This window comes from Cygnus olor, chromosome Z (genome assembly GCF_009769625.2).
Source record: "Cygnus olor isolate bCygOlo1 chromosome Z, bCygOlo1.pri.v2, whole genome shotgun sequence".
NCBI lineage: Eukaryota > Metazoa > Chordata > Aves > Anseriformes > Anatidae > Cygnus > Cygnus olor.
In genome coordinates this window covers 65,565,887-65,585,888 of record NC_049198.1, presented here as the reverse complement: position 1 = coordinate 65,585,888, position 20,002 = coordinate 65,565,887, and the positions used below count along the sequence as shown (strand labels likewise).

The 20,002-nt window shown below is 40.2% G+C and overlaps 2 protein-coding genes across 5 annotated transcripts in view; one reads left to right on the top strand and one right to left on the bottom strand.

Moving 5' to 3' along the window:
- The window catches only part of ACO1 (aconitase 1), a 37,096-nt gene extending 31,206 nt beyond the window's left edge, over positions 1–5,890 (top strand). For all 3 annotated transcript variants that reach the window (XM_040540511.1, XM_040540510.1, XM_040540512.1), the window contains exons 16-21: positions 63–167; positions 845–987; positions 2,433–2,580; positions 2,990–3,112; positions 4,181–4,366; positions 5,160–5,890. In XM_040540511.1, the coding sequence (XP_040396445.1) occupies positions 63–167; positions 845–987; positions 2,433–2,580; positions 2,990–3,112; positions 4,181–4,366; positions 5,160–5,273 (819 nt within the window). In that variant the 3' untranslated portion in view covers positions 5,274–5,890. The remainder of the gene's footprint in view (positions 1–62; positions 168–844; positions 988–2,432; positions 2,581–2,989; positions 3,113–4,180; positions 4,367–5,159) is intronic.
- Positions 5,891–6,153: 263 nt separating this feature from the next.
- DDX58 (DExD/H-box helicase 58) overlaps positions 6,154–20,002 on the bottom strand; it is a 24,637-nt gene continuing 10,788 nt past the window's right edge. For both annotated transcript variants that reach the window (XM_040540509.1, XM_040540508.1), the window contains exons 11-18: positions 18,261–18,418; positions 17,804–17,939; positions 16,750–16,898; positions 15,347–15,437; positions 14,484–14,654; positions 11,787–11,938; positions 10,271–10,417; positions 6,154–8,531 (exon numbers count right to left, since the gene is read on the bottom strand). In XM_040540509.1, the coding sequence (XP_040396443.1) occupies positions 8,217–8,531; positions 10,271–10,417; positions 11,787–11,938; positions 14,484–14,654; positions 15,347–15,437; positions 16,750–16,898; positions 17,804–17,939; positions 18,261–18,418 (1,319 nt within the window). In that variant the 3' untranslated portion in view covers positions 6,154–8,216. The remainder of the gene's footprint in view (positions 8,532–10,270; positions 10,418–11,786; positions 11,939–14,483; positions 14,655–15,346; positions 15,438–16,749; positions 16,899–17,803; positions 17,940–18,260; positions 18,419–20,002) is intronic.

Genomic DNA, 20,002 nt, shown 5'->3' with positions numbered 1-20,002 from the left:
AATGATTTCATTACTTCTGAAAACTTATAAATTTATGGGATGTTTCTGCGTGTTTTTTCCAGACGGTAAATGAAGCTTGGAATGCCTTAGAAGCTCCCTCAGACAAGCTATACACTTGGAATCCCAAGTCAACGTACATCAAGTCTCCACCTTTCTTCGATGGTCTGGTACGTGCACACTTTCCCTTTGAATCAAGGCAAACTTAATGAACGTTAAAGCTGAAGCAGAGGCACTTTAAGGGGCCTGGGAACATCCATCATAGTCTACTGAGACCTTGTTTCTCAAATGTTAGCATCACACCCATTGTATTCTTTTGAATACAAAGGCACAAGTGAAAATTGCACTGAAAATCGCAAGGACTCTCTGTCGTTTCAAGACTTCTGAACATTCTCCTTTCTTTTTAAGCTGGAGTAGTATTAAGTAGTAACAAAGCAAGTGAAGGAAAAGAACCCAAAGATCTTTCTGTCTGTGTTTTGCACTAAATAGTTCGGTGCTCAGATAGCAATTTCAGCGCTGTTTAAAAGAAAATGCAAATTTCAATGCATGCAGATGTCCTGGAATCCTGGACTCACTCTGTGTTCATACACGTGCTGTTGAAGTCCTCATCTAACTTTTTTGCCTCATCTATTTTAGACATGCATGAACTTTCTGACAAGCACCCACGGTATCAGTTTTTGTTCAAGAGCATCTACAATTTTAATAGTTTTTTTTTTTTGTCTTCTAACTTATATGAAAAGAGAAGCTCTATTTTGCAAATTTCATATACATATCTTGCCCTTTTGAGAAAGATGACGGAATTATATATCATGTTTTAATGATTTTCTTTGTATATGTTGTGGCTTAGACTTTGGCTCTTCAGACCCCCAAAACTATAGAAGGTGCTTATGTCCTGTTGAGTTTTGGAGATTCTGTGACAACTGACCACATATCTCCAGCTGGGAATATAGCAAGGAATAGTCCTGCAGCACGTTATTTGACCAGCAGAGGGTAAGCAGTACTTCTTGTGTTTTTTACAAATTGAGAAGAGGAAACAAGCCACAATTACTACACCGTGTTACAGGCACATGTTATCTGCTGTCTGTTCACATACACTTGTGTACCTTGGCTGATGCGTGGAGAATATATAAAAGAAGAAAGAAAGCATTCCTTTCTCTGCTGTTTCAGCAGCTGCCACTGATTCTAAGAGCTTGTATAGGGTGTGCAGTATCTATTATACTGGAGAGCTGAAGGCCTACGGTATGGAGAGGGGAAGATGACAACTTTCAGGATAGTTTTTGTAGTCAGTCAATTCAAAAATATGGAAATGGGTATTTTTCTCCCTGTGGTCATAGTCCTTGGGGTCAACAACTGATTCTATACTCACTTCTCTTCGCAAGTGCAGTGATGTCACGTATGTGGGATATCATGAGCTACAGAACATCAGGAAGTTTAGGTTTTGGTGCAGCTGCCATGACTGTCAAAGCTATTGTGTTCAGACTCCAAACTTGTAAACTGTTGGTCTTTTTCTGTGGCCAGCCTGTCAGTTTAGTAGTGTGGGTTCAACTTAAGGCAAGACCTGGGCTTGCTGAGTCTACCTATTCAGTCTTCACATGTAATAAGTTAGGTTTATTCTCTGGTTTAGTATTTCTTACACCTTCAGTGGTATTTTGAGGAACAGCACTGACATTTTAGAGATAAAATATTTTCACTGCAATAAATCTGGAGAGGAAATTGGTTAAAACTGTGTGGTCTACTGACAAGTAACTGTTTTGGCCTCTTTGGCCCACTACTATCAGTCACTTTGGAATCTAAGTAGTCCTCCCACGTTACAAAACAGATGTTGTATTTCATAGCTGCCTTATGGATATAGCCCAATACAAACCGTCCAATTTTATGTCACATTCCAGCATTTTTTTTCTTTACTGGTTAGGGTGGAATCTCCCCTCATTCCCATATCCCTATTTCCAAATGAATTTTTTCTTCCTTAGTTCTAATTTCCAGCAGGGCTCTCTTTTTTGCCTTTTAGACATTTAGCACAGTGGTGTCTCTATCTTTGTTCTAGATACTACGGTAATATAAATGACCATTATGATCTTCAGTAGCCAGATATTAAGAAAAGTTTGTATTGCTTCTTTTGACCAGCATAGCTATATCCAAGTGTCAGTATCAGATACTGTTTTGTAGGGCAAAGGGTGAGAATGCCATTGAAGCTGCTTTCTGTGCCCAGGCTAAGTAGGCAAATTTCTCTCTTTTCTCTGTTTCTCTATTTTTTTTCTTTTCTCTTTTTCTTCCAAGAAAAGTGAAGTGTAAAGTATCAGATAACTGGATGTTACTGCCATGATGGGAACTGTGTTCATACCTGCCTCAGAGACACCAGCTCCTCATTTTATCTTAAAATAGAGTTCTTCAGCCTAAAACTAACCCATTTTCATTCTTCTCTTTTCCCTTAATAGCTTGACTCCTCGGGAGTTCAATTCTTATGGCTCCCGCAGAGGGAACGACGCCGTCATGGCTAGAGGAACCTTTGCAAACATTCGTCTGGTGAACAAATTTATTGATAAACAGGGACCTCAAACTATCCATTTCCCTTCGGGGGAAACTGTAAGTAATAAATGCTGCTTTAAAATGAAGCTCACTGATGGTTGGATTAACACTAACTTTCCTCCTTGCAGCTTAAGTCATTTATTTCAGTGTCTTTTAAGTAAAGCTAATGAGGGGAATGGAGATGTATTAGGGCAGCTGGTCGCACACACCTACATAATGGGGTGCTGTCAGGCTTATCAGTGGAGAGGTTAACGATTGTAGAAGTGACAGTGAAAGGTGCAGGTTTGTGCTAGGAATGAGTTCAAGCTAGAAGTCACAAAGCGCTGTGTAACTAACATCCTTGACATGCAGCTTGGCAGAAAGTGTGGGCTTCAGCTCTTCACATGATAACAATTTTTCCTTGTTTCCCCAGAACTGTATTTCTACCCAGAAAAAGTATATAAAGTGTTTGGTATTTTCATTCCAGCTGGACGTGTTTGATGCTGCAGAAAGATACAAGCAGGCTGGCCATCCTCTGATTGTGCTGGCTGGGAAGGAGTATGGTGCAGGAAGTTCCAGAGACTGGGCAGCCAAAGGACCATTCCTCTTGGTGAGTAATTACAGTAAACTAGAAGAAGGACAATACTTAGAAGTTAATTAATCTTTTATGAAGAGTAGCTTATAACCAGTATCCTGGGTAGCTTGATAGTAAAAGTTAGTTTGAAATATAATATGTGTCCAAGAGCCATAGTAGAGTTGCAAAGCTATTTAAATATTCACAGAGCCCATTCAGGCAGGAAATCTTGACTGACCTTCATCTAGCCAGAAAGCCCATTTTCTTTACTGTTGCACCATGCAACTCAGTAAGCCTTGAGTCTGCTTCCAGCTGCTTTTTTCAGCTTGCTTACCAGGGAAGTTATGAAGTATAAGTGAAGAGTAGTATTAGTGAATTAGAAAATTAGAGAATTAGAAAAGTGTAAGTGAAAAGTAGTATTAGTGAATATGAAATTTAGCATTGCTTCACCATGCAGGTTGCAGGAATACTTAACAATATTGTGATAGGATCATAATATCCAGGTACAGTGGAATATCTGTTTTGTTCTCTGTCCTGTCCTACACTGTTCAGCAGCCTTTCCAAACTCTGATTCAGGTTTTCTTAGTGTGAAATCTCTGAATGCAATAGTTGTGTATATTATAAGAGAGTTATATATATATATATATATAAGAGAGTTAGTGTCTAGGATTACGTTTGTCTAATTTTTTATTTTTCACCTTCCTTCAGTAGTGAATTTTTGTCTTAACTGTATTAACATGCAAAAATGTAGAAATCAATTACACTGCAACCTGGAACATGTAGAGTAGGAAGACAATATTGAATTAATAAGAGCTAGAGAAATGACTACAGGTGCTCTACATAAAACACATTAAAGAGGTACACAGGATTCCAGAAAAAGTGCCTGTAATTTTTTTGACATTTTTTTTTTCTTTCTTTTAAAGATGTTTGGAAATTGACATATAAGCAATTCATTATGGAGTCTGCTGTTGGACAGACTTACTGCCTCTAACAGCAGCTGGTAAATGAAAGGATGGGAACTCAAACATACCAGTTGCCTTCCTGTGAGCACAGAAAGACTATTCTGAACCATGTAGTTAAGTATATGTATTGTGTATTTCACAGGGTGTCAAGGCTGTGCTTGCTGAAAGCTATGAGAGAATTCATCGGAGTAACCTAGTAGGGATGGGAGTGATTCCTCTGCAGTATTTACCTGGAGAAGATGCGGTGACTTTAGGACTCACTGGAAGGGAGCGTTATACAATTATCATTCCTGAAAAACTAAAACCGCAGATGAACATCCAGATCAAGGTATGAAATGCGTAAGGGCTGAGTGTTCCACAGCACTATGATTTCGCTCAAAGTAACTGTCTCTTCAAACAACATGCCTTCCAGTAAGCTTCTCTCTTTTTAGTAAGGGAAAAGAATCAAGATAAGGGCGGAGGGGATGAAAACAGTCATTCTAAGAGATTTGTTATGATGGGAGTTAAAAGCAGTATGGCCAAACTGTTTCATTCAGCACAAAGTAGTCTACAGTAAGTAGTCTGGAGTAGTCTACGAAAGTTGTTTACATATATATCTCATTAACTGTTCTGAAATGGAAAAGCCTTGATCCCAATGAATTCATCAGCTTATCTGGAAGAAACTAAATGGAGTTTTCTTTAAAACTGAAGTAGTTTTAATCACTTCCTGCACTCATCTTTGTGCTTTTCTTATTCCCATACTAAGCTCCATAGAAAGCTAATGAAATCAGTATTGCTGTTGTACCATAGCCAGGAAAATGACCATACAGAAAGGGTGATCAGCTTTCATGCCTCTAAGCTTGAAATCAACAATAAATCTAAGAGAGGCAGTACATGCAATGCAAAGAGTCTGTTTATTATGGTTTGTTTCAAACAAACTTCCTCTGACGCATCTGGCTGTGGTATAGTGTGGCACCTTGTCCTAAAAAAAAAATCTGATGTCCAGTCCCTCTTCACTTTGGCTTTCTATCACATTTTTTTCTTATGATTGCAAAACTGTCATAATATCCTCTATTTTACTACCATGTCCTGTAACATGTGGAAGGTTCTGCTGCTTGAATGACTCTCTTTGACCCCAACAGCTGGATACTGGGAAAACCTTTCACGCCATCATGAGGTTTGACACTGATGTGGAGCTCACTTACTTCCACAACGGCGGCATTCTGAACTACATGATTCGTAAAATGGCATCCTAATCAAAAACATTAAGCGAAGCCGTCCAGGTAAAGCCTGCTTCTGGTGAACGCAATAAAACCATATAGTAGTTGTGAATTTAAAAGTGCGAACCATAAAATGAACAGTGTTGTTTGTTTGTTTTTTAACAAGTTTTTTGAAAGGCTTGTTCACAATGCTGAATGATTCTGTGTATCAGGAAACTTGACACTCTTACCCAGTTAAAGAAAACAACCTTTTATTACTTTTGTATGGTGGTTGGCTTGACTTACCTTAGAATACTGTGCAAAAGTCATTAAAATACTGATGGAATCTGTGGATCTGTTGAAGATAATGTGCTGATTTTATATATTTTGTCCATTTACTTTGACTCTGAAGTTCAGTTCTATGCTCGTATCAGTGGTCCAAAAACTAACTGACAATATACAATTAATTTTTATTCTTTCCTGATTACCTGATATTGACTTGCTTTCTTATTCAGTTGACCAGAATCTGAATCTAATACTGAAATTAATTATTTAGCTTTTTATTAATTTAAAAAAATGTGAACTCTGTTCCTTTAAAACCTAAGCCTTTGTGAAAAGGTGGACCTATTGGGGATAATATTTCTAATGGATAAAATAAAACTTATTTTAAAGGAGCTTGGTGTGTTGTTTCATGTTATCCTCAGTAATGAGACACAGAACAAAGCTTTGACTTTAAACTCTGCTGTCATTGTAGGAGTAAGATTCTACTAGTCTTAGCTTCTCATATTTTAGTTCTTAATTGTTTCTTTGAATAATCTACAGGAGATAAGATGAATACAAATACTGCCTGCTACTGGCAGTCTTCTGTAACCCAGCAGAATACGGCTGTTTTATTTCCCTGTTTTGTCAGCAAGAAGACAATCTACCACGCTTTCGAGATTAATGTCAGCAATTTTATGGCAGTTACCAACCAGTGATTACAGTAATACATTCATTGAAGGCAGTGGCTGCCCAATCCCCAAAACACGTGTACTTATTTACAGAGATAACAGATAACTCAGAGATAAACAGGGTTAATAAAGCACTTACTCTTAACTGTGTTTAGACCAACTGCTAAAATAACACCGTGGAAAATTTATTATAATCTCCTGTTGTATTTTCAGTGTGCTTAGCTCCAACTGTATCTGAGGAAAAAAAACAGTGAAATTAGTTCTGAAAGAAAGCAAGAGTCTTAGATGGAGGATAGAGAGTGCACTGTACCTGCAATAGCCAAATGTTGCTTGATTACAACAAACAGCACTGCTGAGGCCACCTCTGGGGTACTATGTCCAGTTCTGGACTCCCTGGTAGAAGGGAAGGTTAAAATCCTGGGACGGTGTGGCCTAGAGAAGAGGAGGCTTAGGGGCACCTCAGCTATTTGTGTGTACGAATACCCAAGGGGAAGGTGTAAAGAAGGTGGACCCAGGCTTTTTTCAGTGTGTGCAGCAACAGGGCAAGAGGCAATGGGCACAAAGGGAAACAGGAGGTTCCCTCTGAACATCTGGAAACACTTTCTCACTGTGAGGATGACTGGGTACTGTCACAGGTTGCCCCAAGAGGTTGTGGATTCTCCATCCTCAGCGGTATTCAAAAGCCATGTGAATGTGGTCCTGGGCAACCTGCTCTACCTGTCCCTGCTTGAGCAGAGGACTAGATGTCCCACAGAGATTCCTTCGAACCTAAGCCATTCTGTGGAGCATCTTGAGAGCTGTTAATGTGGTCATAAGCATGAATGTTTTTTGGTAATAAATATGCAACTCTGGGTTCAGTTAAAAAAAAATAAATAAATCAGATACTCTCAAAGGCCAGCCTTTTTCCAGTTCTTTGTTTCTAGTATTTTTGGAGGGGCGGTATATCCAACAATGTCATCTTTATTCATTGTTCCATGTTTCCTTTTAGAAACAGCTATATGAACAGGACATTTACTAGGTAAAAGCTATATCCAGAATAAACCATTGTAGGACTGAAGTGCAGGCACTATGTGTGGTGCTATACAGCTTTCACAATAAAAGGCATGGACCAGGATAGAACACAAAGCATCACTTAAAAAGTTTTTTTTGCTTTTAATGCCCTGTGACAATGTTTAGAAGACCATCCCAAGTCTCACTGACTAGGACTTAAGTAGTTTACAAAACATTTTTCACTCTTAGTTTATCATTCAAGGTGCTTTCTGCTTCAGAGTTCAAGCGTTTAATTAAATGCATAACTCTTCTATGTAATACTTTACTGCACTACTAAATACAGAAAGGAAACTACATTTCATCTTAGTTCCAAAAACTTTGAAGATTAAGCTCTTTGAAGGTATCATGTAGAATAAAGTGCTTTATAGTTTACAATCTTAACATCACCTTTCATAATTGCATCTGTAGGAACTTCTGTTTTTTCTTAGATAAGTCTGGGGTCTAGGTGGGGAGAAGGGATTTAAACACTCTGATGTTTAGATTCAGTTCTGATTCTAACTCAGCTCTGACAGGGCACCTGTAGAGTTAATATCAACATTGTGAGAGATTTCAAATACCAACCCATGAGGCAAAACATCAGGGTAAATGCTCATCACCATCTAACTTAAGCCTTCACCAATCTTACAGGGCACTGCCTTGTCTCCCTTGCAGCTCATTAAGGTAAGCAACACATAGAAAGGTATCCGTTCTGCAACTTCAGCCATAGCAAACTGACAAATATGCCATGATAGAAAAATGCTACTTTTTTAATAAAATCAGTAAAGATTAAGATTAGATACTTAGGCATATGTTGGTCCATGCTTACTTTAAAAGTTCTGGTGGAACTTTTAATAAGATTACTTTTCGGGTTTGTTTTTTGTTGGCCATACCAGCCCTTTGTAATCTAGCCAGATGCCGTTCAGGTGCCTAGCGCACACAGTATAAAGAACAAGTATTTTTTATACAAGGAAAGAGGAGATCATCCACTCTTTCACATTAGTGTAGGAAAGTAATAGATGCACTAAAATGGTGGGTACAAGTTGGACATTTCTTCAACATCAAAATTCTTCAAAGAAGAATTAATACTTTTCCATTTCTGAAAGTCCATTTGTGTCCCGGTTGCAGCACTCTGCACTACGAAGCTTTTGATTTTGATCACGGGTAGATTGTCAAATGTCAGGTACTTCACTGTGATTCCCCAGTCATGCTGGCAATTATTATTTCGGCAATGCATCTTGCTTTTTTTCTCAAAACCATCAAACTGCATTGGTTTCTTATGAGGCTTTGTTATATAACGCTCCTTGAATGCTTCTCCTAGGACAATGTGATGAGATTCCTGCAATGACACATGTGCCAGAAATGGTTAATTGTAGAAACACCTTTTGCCATATTTCCTGACATTTCCCTTCACCTCACAAATACCATTTCAGTGGTAAGGTGCTTCCCAATATTTAGGAGTCTCACCTTCCAGCCCCTCTTTGCTTTTTTTTTTTTTTAATAGTTTGTTATATTTTAATTAAATACCTGGTACCAGAAAGGAGCAGGGCTGGGACTATCAAAAACAGAACTCTTACATATCACCAGCATATACACATTTAACTTAGCTTCTCTCAAAACCATGACTGCAGTTATTTGAGCCTTGTGCATAAAACTTACAGCCGTCTGAACAACAGACAACCTGAGAGAATCCTGCTTCCCACAGTTTTCTGTGAATTATGATGCAAGTAATTAGCAGTGGTAGAAAAAGCAACACTAACAAGTTAAAGAGGTTACAGTTTTTTACACTTGTTTGTAACATGCATAATCAAAGTTTGTTTAGTAAAAAAATAATAGGAAAGCATATGTAGAACTTAATGTAGAGTCTGAAAACTCTTAATTCCTTCTGGAAATACAATTTCTGTTAAATCTATTTAGGCTGTAATATGCCCGAACTGAGTTTACAGGGATTATTTAAAATGTTGGGGTTATTTGCGTGGCATTAAGCAAAAAATCTGTTTTCTGAACTCTCAGACCTATTTGCGCAGGTATTGGTGATAACCCAACACCACAAAAAAGAGTAACAGACTTGCATCTTAGACACATCTTGTTATTTGGCAAAGAAACGTAACTATTTTTTGGTAAGGCTGGGCTATTTCAAACCACTGTCTGTGGACTTCACCAGGGAACAGGAATAGTGAACTCCATCAACACTCCAAAAACAGCTGGTAAAAACAAAAAGCTTTTCTTGATTAAAAAGGAACGTGCCTGGAAGCAAGCACTCTGTAATCATAATGCTCAGCTGTGGCCTGAAGCACCTTATCACATCTGTGCTTATCAGAACACCACAAATTAAAGAGAAGGATCTTCAAAAAAAACAAACAGATCTCAGAGCTGGAAAGGCTCAGAATATCCAGATAAGGCTCTCTTTCATGATTACCACATCCCATGTGCAGAGTATTGGCTTCCTGGGCCTACAAAGATTCTTCAAGTTCAGAAGTACAACAAAAATGTCCCCATGAGATACACAGAAGCAACATGAGCTACCTATAAAGAGTGGAAAACAACGAAATACTGAAGGATTGCAGGATTCCCCTTGCAAAACCGTGGTTTGCCTTGCCTTTCAATACACAAAAGTGGACCATAAATCAAGTTGTGAGTGGATCTCAGTACTTTGTGCCGATAATTTTCACTCAGCGGAAATAGTGAGAGAAACATCTCAGCTGCAGGAAGAGATCCACATGAGAAGCTTACATTAATAGGGAAACTAAATATCCAGCAGTTACACTAAGAAGTTACGTTATTAAAGGTCACATGGTTTCCTTCAAAAATACAATTTTGTCAGAAGGGAGTTCAGGAATCCTGAACTGATTACTGTCATATCACATATTTGCACACCTTGTACATCATCAACTGCCATCATAACATGCTACAGAAGTTGTTACAACTGGTCCTGTGGTTTAGTGATTTACCAAGATTTTCCTTCTTCCCCAGTTGGCACAGAATAGCCTACTTTCCACACTGAAAAACAATGCTATTAGTCCAAAAATGCTGACTTCCCTGGAGTTCATGGATGCGGATTTCCATACAGAGGCATACCTTTATAATTCTGATGTCATCTGTACTGCAGGCATACGCTTTGCATTTTCCACACAGGAGGTTCTTTTGGCCTTCCACTACTTTAGGTTTTATTTCTTTCTTCCTGGAATCTCGTAACACCTTTTCCTTCATTTGCAGGTTATATATCTTTAAAATTAATAAATAAATACAAATCAAGATCATAAAAGGCATCACAAAATTAAGAGGAGCACCAATGTCTGAACATGACTCAGGATGGCTAAATTCTCCTGGTAGGTAACATCTGGGGACCTATTACTTATAAGGAAACAAACCATGCCTTGTTCTAGCACAGAAAGAATATGGTACATTTGTCAGATAAGGAAAGCAATGCCAGAATGAGTCTTTGGGATGGGCAGTGTTCACGCCATCTGCTCTCCCATCTGAGCCCATGGCCCTTTTGGTCATAACACTGTTAAGTCCTCATAAAATTTAAGTCATGTGAGACTCCCTACAGCAGAAACAGCACTGCTGCTCTGGGCAGTCCCTGGTTTGGAAAAAAGGCTCCAGAGGGGCCTCCAGTGAGGCCTCAGGTGGGAGAAGAAGCTCTGCAATGGCTACAGGGACTTGGACACCCTTTGTTACAGCTCAGACTATGAAAGCTCACCTGGAAACATGCGGCGAACTGCAAATCTACAGGGATGTGGCAGAACTGTGTACAGATTGTGACTGGCTTCTTCTTCCTGCCCTTTCTGGGACATTTGTTACTAATGTCTAAGGAAGATCTCTACCTGTTCATCACAGCTGGCTTAGCCCAACACATATCTTTGCATGTCACCTCAGATCCAAGGGTTCTTGACACTTCTTTCTCTACCCCTCATAATGTTTTCTGATCTGGGATGTGTGCGGTGCACAACAGAGTTAATGTAAAACATTGTATGCATGCTGATTGTTCCTATTAGGCTTGTTTTCTGTCAAATATTGCTTGTGGCAAAGATGTACAATATTGTAGGATGGACAATATTGTAGGCAGTACAGAAAAGGTCACCAGCAGAAGAGCATGCGCAAACCCAAACATTATCCTGTTAATATCCTGATCAATGGTTTCTTGAAATCGATAAACCCTAGGCGTTACAGCAAACAACTTAGGAAAACACTTGCAGTGGCCTGCTGTAAAGGAAAAGTGCTTCTGGACATGGACGGGCATATTACCACCACCTGCACAGCTGAAGTAACCCCATCTGCCCATCCACAATCCCAAACAGATAAAATATTTTTCTTCTAGTAGACAAAATAGTTTATATTTTATCTTTTAAGCTGAGAAGTTAATAAATTCTACCTCAACTTTTAAGGCTTCCGCAGTTCCAGCCCAGATGACATTTAGCTAGCTAGTGGTATACACTATCCCTTGTCTGCTGGTCTAGCCTCTGTCTGAAACCAAGCACAGAGCACACTTTCCTCACGTTATCACGTAGTCCTAGATAAAGCTGTAGTAGATGAAGGAAAATACACGTTGTACGTGTAGATTTTAGTACAAAAATATAACAGAAATACAAACCTTTTTTGCAAATGTTTCTTCATCCCATTCCTGGAGCTTTTCAATAGCTTTATTCATCATTTCTTCCTTATAACGGTTGCATTTTTCATTCTCAACCACTTCTGTTTTGCTTGTCACAAGGATGCACTTGCTGTCTGCTGCCCTTCCACGACCTATACAGCAACACTTTTATCCTCATTAGTTACTCTTAACAAGATGTGCAAAAGTAGCAGCTATGCCATAAAAGAGCATTAAGGACTTTCTGCCTGGCTGCACATGTTTCCCATACTTGTCTTCAAATTTATATAGCACTGCTTCCTGAACAGCATTCTCTCATCTCTTTCTTCCTTGATCACAAACCAGAACAAGTAAGTTGTATCTTTCTAGGCATCCTCATGCCTATCTCCCAGCCTCTCCTGTATTGCCTGCTTCTACGGCCTGCCTCAGTTAAGCTCAGGCATGCTTGACACGCTTCATTTATTGTACAGCATCTTGCTGCCTACTTTGGAAATAAAGGGTAGAGCAGAAAAGTTCTTACTCACTATTTTTTTCCCCTGCTAATTGGTGTCTATCAAAATAAACAGATAAATAAATCACAGAATCACAGAATCATCTAGGTTGGAAGAGACCTCCAAGATCACCTAGTCCAACCTCTGACCTAACACTAACAAGTCCTCCACTAAACCATATCACTAAGGGCTACATCTAAACGTCTTTTAAAGACCTCCAGGGATGTCAACTCAACCACTTCCCTGGGCAGTCCATTCCAACGCCTAACAACCCTTTCAGTAAAGAAGTTCTTCCTAATATCCAACCTAAACCTCCCCTGGCACAACTTTAGCCCATTCCCCCTCGTCCTGCCACCAGGCACGTGGGAGAATAGAGCAACCCCCAGCTCGCTACAGCCTCCTTTAAGGTACCTGTAGAGAGCGATGAGGTCTCCCCTGAGCCTCCTCTTCTCCAGGCTAAACAACCCCAGCTCCCTCAGCCGCTCCTCGTAAGACTTGTTCTCCAGACTCCTCACCAGCTTCGTTGCCCTTCTCTGGACTCTCTCGAGCACCTCCATGTCCTTCTTGTAGCGAGGGGCCCAAAACTGAACACAGTACTCGAGGTGCGGCCTCACCAGAGCCGAGTACAGGGGGACAATCACTTCCCTAGCCCTGCTGGCCACGCTGCTTCTTATACAAGCCAGGATGCTGTTGGCCTTCTTGGCCACCTGAGCACACTGCTGGCTCATATTCAGCCGACTATCAACCAATACTCCCAGGTCCTTCTCGGCCAGGCAGCTTTCCAACCACTCATCTCCCAGCCTGTAGCGCTGCTTGGGGTTGTTGCGCCCCAAGTGCAGGACCTGGCACTTGGCCTTGTTGAACTTCATACAGTTGTTCTCAGCCCATCGGTCCAGCCTATCCAGATCCTCCTGCAGAGCCTTCCTACCCTCGAGCAGATCGACACATGCGCCTAACTTGGTGTCGTCTGCAAACCTACTGAGGGTGAATAAAAAATAAAAATCTATCACAAAACAAAACAACAAAAACCAACAGCAAACAAACAAACAAAAAATAACTGAAGAACTGGAAATACTGCTGGCAAGAAAAAAGCAAGTGCTGTCTCTTCGATCTTTTGGTGCCTACTGCTTGCCTCCTTTTTGCTGCTGTGACACAGGCAAATATGGACTTCATACCAGTTCAGAAATATTTCACTTAGAACAAGTGTCCACATTTATTTTTGAGCTCCAATCCCCTCCAAAGTCATGACTTTATGTGGCGTAAAAAGTTATGTAGCTTATTTTCTTTGTATCTTCAATGGCATATTATGAACTAACACTACTCTTTCAGCCATAAACTGAATCCTGGACTATTATTTCCTTATACGACAAAAATAAAAAATCACAGCACACAAGCTCTGAAAGCAGAGATCTGAGTGCAATGGAGATCACATCTCATTAGACTGTGAACTTAATTACTCAGGTGATATGATAAATTACTGCAGCTGAATCTCTGAAAGATGGAGGCAGGTTTAGGACATCTGGGAATGTCAAGCAGAAACAGTATTTAGTGTGGCTCTTTCTTCCCCTCTAGTGGCCATATTATCAAATCATCGAGATTTGAGACTCAAGTCTTAGACTTCAAGCAAGCCAAGACAGAAGCAGAATTTCTTTTTTTTTTCTTTTTTTTTTCTCTTGAATGTTAGAGGTCTGTTCATGCAGTGACCTAGTGCTTGGTGAATTATCGGTGGGCACCAAGAGAGTATCTGTGTTGGTAATCAGCCACTGAGCAGGGGAAGGTCTTTGGGAGCCAAGGCAATATGCGAAACTTCATTGCAGCAGTCCTTTGTAAATTATCACAATCAAACCAAATTATCACAATCAGCACAATTCACACTATTTGTGGCTACAGTTTTTGTAACCATACTTCTCTCTGTATATTTGATTATTCACTTGAGGGTCACTCCTCAACAGCTCAATAACCATGTGTACCATAGCCAATTCACATGGCAAAAGAAAAGCCGCACAACATTAAGGACTCAGTTCTGTGAACAAATTTGTTACATCCAGTCCCATCATCCATCTAACTGTACTCACAGGCACAAAGGAAAAACAGTAAGCAATGCACGTATCGCTATATTATTTCTGAAGTGCCATTTAGTAGCACTTTTCAGTTCATTTCTAGGCCAAAAGAATAAATAAAGTAAAGTAATAGCTCTGAATTTCCATACCTCTGACTTGGATCATTTTGGTCACATTACCGGAGTATTCATAGAGCACAACAAGGTTGCACTGGGCAATATCAATGCCTTCATCAGCAACGGATGTAGCAATGAGCAGCCTGCTGTCCTTGCTGGTTTTGAACGCATCCAGTACACCCTTCTGGCTTGGGAGGGTCATACCTACAGTACCGAGAAACTGAGTCAGGAAAAAACGCTGAAAGATTTCTTGAGCAAACTACCTGTATTTGCTGTTGCTTAAGTGGTACATGGAAATTAGTACATCTTTTTGATATAGAAGAATACTTTAGGTTAGCATACCCCACTGGGGGCACATGATACCCACTGAACAGGGAATCTGTTGATGTGCCACAATAATTGTCATCCTGGGAAAGAGCACCGCACACACAGCACCTAATTGATCTTAGTTAATGAGACCCATGCAGATTAGTTATTTTAAGACCAATCTAACTCTTAACTTAAGCTATTTGTACTTCATTTTGGGTGCTGCTTCCATTCCATCAAAAAAATGTCTTTGTACCACCAAATACAAAATAAGACAGGAGACTGTAAAAGAACAGGGAAAATATCATGAGAAGTAATCACAAGGAAAACAATTTGTGAATTTCTTTTGAACTAGCAAAAGAATCCAAAAGGAGAGGGCCATTGATGTTTGTAACTGCTGCTTTAACCAAAGATCCTAGATGGAAAAAGCCAGCATCTACACAGAATTGATTAAAAGTCTTCTAGATACTGAAGAAATCATAGCACAAATGATCTTCTGCTGCTTAGGAACATGGGAGCAGTAAAACAACTTTAGCTCTGTAGCCAGAGCATGTCTGGAAACTGGTATTCCACAGAGCAGACCTGCATACCTGCTTTTTGATCTCTTCTTCCGCGCCCCATCAAAACATCTGGCTTTATGTAGCTAAGGACAGGGTTTTCCTCCATACACTTCTTCAAAGCCTGGAAAGCAAACCAGGGAGTTAGATCCCCATCCAGATGAAATGCGAGTTTGGGATAGCTATGCAGAACCTCCCCATCTTTGCCTAGGCAATTAATGCTTCTGAGAACAAAAGGCAGAAAAGAAGGTAAAGTCATATTTCAGCAGGGAACATCTACAAATAAGTGAGAGAACACAATTACTATTGCAGCCCTGATGCCAGATCTGGTCATGTTATAGCTGGTTTCTTTTTTAACCCTCCCAACATGAAAGCTGGCTAAAGTGCAAGCAGCCTTTCACTGCTATATAGTATGCATTTCTTTATTTTTTTAATGTTCTCCTGTAAGCCAGTAGATCACTGAATACTAGAGCTCTGGGATCCAAAACAAAGGAAATGAAGCGCTACTTACAAACTGCACTTTTCCACTGCACAGTGAAAGTAGCATCTTCAAACTGTCCTTACATTAAGAACGAATTTCAGCCAGGCTAAAGTAGACTTTTGCAAATATCACAGAAAGCTGCCAGAAGATGCTTGGTGTTGTTAGTCTGGACTTTACCTTGCCTTTAACTTTTTTTTTTTCTGGTTTGTAATTCATCCAGCAAGTCTATATCCAAGGATGAATTTGAGATTGGGACTCTCAGCTGATAAGTCTGTTTACAGTAGCCAGAGACTATGACACCTTGCAGCAAATGTTTAAGAGCTACTGAAGCTAATGATTAGCAGCACACTTACTTCAAGAATGATTTTTTTTTCTGGGAACAATGTAGTGGAATAGAGAAAAAAGATCATCCAACCTAGATCTTTGATGCCAGGCAAATATAGAATAGATTAGTGCATCAGAAGGGTCCAGAGAAAATCTGTTCCACAAAGTCCTCCCTTTTCCTTGATCAAGAACACATGCTAGGGCACAGACCTCCTTTGGGCCTACAGGAATCCTCCAGGAAACCTAAGAATACCTCCTGATGTGCACAGTCAGTAAAAGAGCAGAGCTGCTGGTTGATAACACTGCTGTACTGAGGCCAAAAATCTTGTAAAACAACTAGCTAAAACTGATTTTGCACCTAAAGTAAAAAACCGACAGCTTAATGATCAACTACAACCTGTAACAAGCAGAAATGATGAAGAACAACATCCCTTATCTTGTAGCTTTTAGGAAAAATAATAACCTCACCCTGCTTCAGACCACCACTGCTTAGGATAGTATAGAAAGATAAATATTTGCTTTGGAAGACATGCATATTTTTACATTTCCAGATCAAAATAGAAGGGAAAATAGATGAGACATTACATTTTATCATTTCCCATTGTAGGAGCTTTAAAAAGAGATGTCTTACAGCTACTAAGGCTCTTGTCTTAGCAAAGAGAAGAGTGCGAGTCTGTGGGTTATAGCGGTATGCATCATCCAGGATGCAGGCAAGCTCTTCCAGTTTAGGATTCTCATTTGTTTCATCTTTTGAAAGGGCAGTCAGTTCTGGTTCTTTCTCTGGAAGAAAATAGCATTTTATTCAAAAAGAAATAAATCACTTTCTTCAGTGCAGGAAACAGCGTTCTCACCTCAACCTACTTTCAAATGCCACCCATATTCTCTTTAGCTTCTATTTTTACTTAGTATTCTTTCAGATGCAAGGAAAGAAAGCTATTGATTAAATGCAACAAAACCCTCAGAAAACAATTTTTGAATCTCATTTCAGAATACATTTTATAGCAAACTACAGGATCAGTTCTAATCACAACAAACTTGTTTCTTGCAGAGTAACACCGTATCTTCTTCAGAAACAACTGGCACTAGACGGCAGACACACCAGTCATGTAAAACTGCAGTCAGCACTGCAACACGCCAGATAACAGCCTGGTTTACAGCACACTGTTGTGAACCCAGAAGCTAGACAACTGCTCAGCCCCTCAGTTTCAGTAAAAGAGGTGTAGAGGTCTGCCTGCTGCTTGCCAGGAGCTCAGGGCTTGTCCGGGAGCACCGGGCAGGGGGAGGCTAGGTAGTGCTGAGATCAGTGCATGTTGCCTTACCTAAAGCTGCCAGCACCCCTGAGTGCAGCCTGCCCATCTGCTTGTGAAGTACCCCTCAAAGGACAGCACTGCCTTATCTCAAAGGCTGGCACGTAAGAACCTACTACAGCATTTACTTACAACTACCATTGCTTCCTTAGCTCCTGCAGTAGAGATTGTAGTCCCAGAAACTAGGACCCCCCTGCAACTACCCTAGCACTACCTTTGTACCCACAGGTACAGTATATCTTCTGAAAAGTGCAAAGCTTCTGGGGAAAAAAAAAAAAAAAAAAAAAGAATTACGGCTGTTCTGAAGAAACAACTTGAACCATCCTACCAGAAGCCCTTTTCTTCCCTGCAGTTGTCAGAGGTAATTGTGTGAAATACCTTGAAATTTGGCTGTCAGGTGCTGTTCTAATTCTGTGTATGGTCCATTCTTGACATTTGTGAAAAACTCAGTCAGGTAGGATAGAGCATCTATGATGCGGGCATCTTCACTGATGATAAGGGCATCGTTGTATTTCTGATCACAGAAAGAGACACACACACTTAAACTTCATTTTCCATGGGACACAGGATGAATGCAAATGTTATTTAGGTAGACGAAGTATTACAGACTTGTGTTGTTCTTCCATTTGCATGGCAAAACAAACATTACAAAGGCATCTCTGCTCTATGCTATGCTTAGTGAGTGCCTTAAGACACAATTCCTAGAGGATGCATGCTTTAGCCTGTGTCAAATAAGATTATTAGGTTAAAAATCTGCTCCTCAATGGACATACCAGTACCAGGAGGAACAGAAGGGTTCCATCTCTGTATGGAAGAACAGAGGATATACACTTACCCGCAGGTGTTCTGTGCAAATGAAAAGGGCTCTACATATCCTGCTCTCCTCCTCTTTGTCTTCTAGTTGCAACAGTCTGCATTTCCTCTGAGTGACAACTATCCAGTGTTCATATTTCTGTGTTCCAAAATCTTTCCTGCTGTTTTGGGAGACAGTATCTAGTAAAACAGGAAGAAAAAAACATTTGTTCGCCTTATTCATCATCACAAATAACCAGAACAGTTGGCCAGAAGACAATGCATTTTCAATGAATGTTAGGTCTAAAAAGCCTAAACAGGAGAGCACTGTAAGATACAATCACTGAACTGCTGAGGCTGGAAGCACCTCTGGTGATCTTTAGTCCAAATCCCTGCTCAAAGCAGGGTCACTTAGAGCAGATTTCTCAGGATCACGTCCAAATCAATTCTGAGTATTTCCAAGAACGGTGACGCCACAACTTCTCTGGGCAACCTGTTCCAGTGCTTGACCACCTTCACAGCAAAGGAGTTCTTCCTGATGCTGGAGGGGGATTTCCTGGGTTTCTGTTTGTGCCCACTGCCTCTTGTTCTGTCTCTGGGAACCATCTGAGAAGAGCCTGGATCTGCCATCTTTACTCTGTGTATTTCAAATTACACCCAGAGATTAGGCTAGAATTAACCTGGTACAATTCAGTTGAGGATCTGTGTACATACAAACATCTGTAAAGCTTTTACGAATAGAGTTAGAGTTCTCTTTTCCTGTAAGATGCCTACAGTATTCAAGACACTGCAAGTGCATTGCTCCTTGGACTACCAGCTACTCAATAGTTCAGTAATCATCTGTTATATGGTCCATGGTACTTAAAGGTATATTATCCAAAGGGCTGTTCTGGAGGCAGAACTAGCTAGTACCTCTTTGTTTCATCCATACTCTGTCTGAGAGCTTCACAAATATTAGTACTCTGAGGGTCCACAGAAGGGAAGCCAATGACATTTTATGCAAGAGGAACTGTGACAGGGAAATAAGCTTCAGAAATGTTTACTTAATTTACTGTACAGCTTGGAAAGTTTATTGTGCAATTTGAAAACAAATTTATTCTTTGTTTGTCTTTTTATTGTCTCAGTTTGCTTTCTAATCCCCCCTTCCAGCCATGGAGTACAGTTCATTCTCCAGTATCCGGAAAGTGGTGGAAAAATAATTTGGAAAATATGGAAACAAGAAAGACAGGCTCAAGGCACCCTATTCAGTTGCAAAGGGCAGTCTAAGTGCAGACAAAATGCTTTAGTTCAGAGCTGGACTTGACAGACCAAGGCGGATCCTGAGCATAGGTATTCAGGGGTGTCCACTGTGTGCTGTAGCTCTCAAACTGTAGATAAGACCATTTACTGGACAGCACTTAGGAACTCTGCAAAAGCAGACAGGATCAATTTCATTTCTGCAGGCCTGCACAGTTAAGTCTCATGACAATGCCACCCATTGTTTCTCCTCACAACTGTGCATCTGCCTCTCTGCAAACCTTCACATCTCTGGCAGCTCATGAGGCTGGGATCCTGCAGACAAATGTCTCCTTTCTTTGGCAGCTGTATCCTCTCTCTGACAGTGTTTCTGTTCCACAGATCCTCTTCTGTAAAATTATCTTAAATGCTTTCATCAGGAAATAACAGAGGCTTGGTAAACAAAAGAAACAGGGGAAAATGCAGCCAAAAGTGTGAGAACAAAAGGCTGACCAGAAAAGGTGGTCAGGGTACCCCTACAAAGAACCCTGTGTGCAACTCAGAGAGACC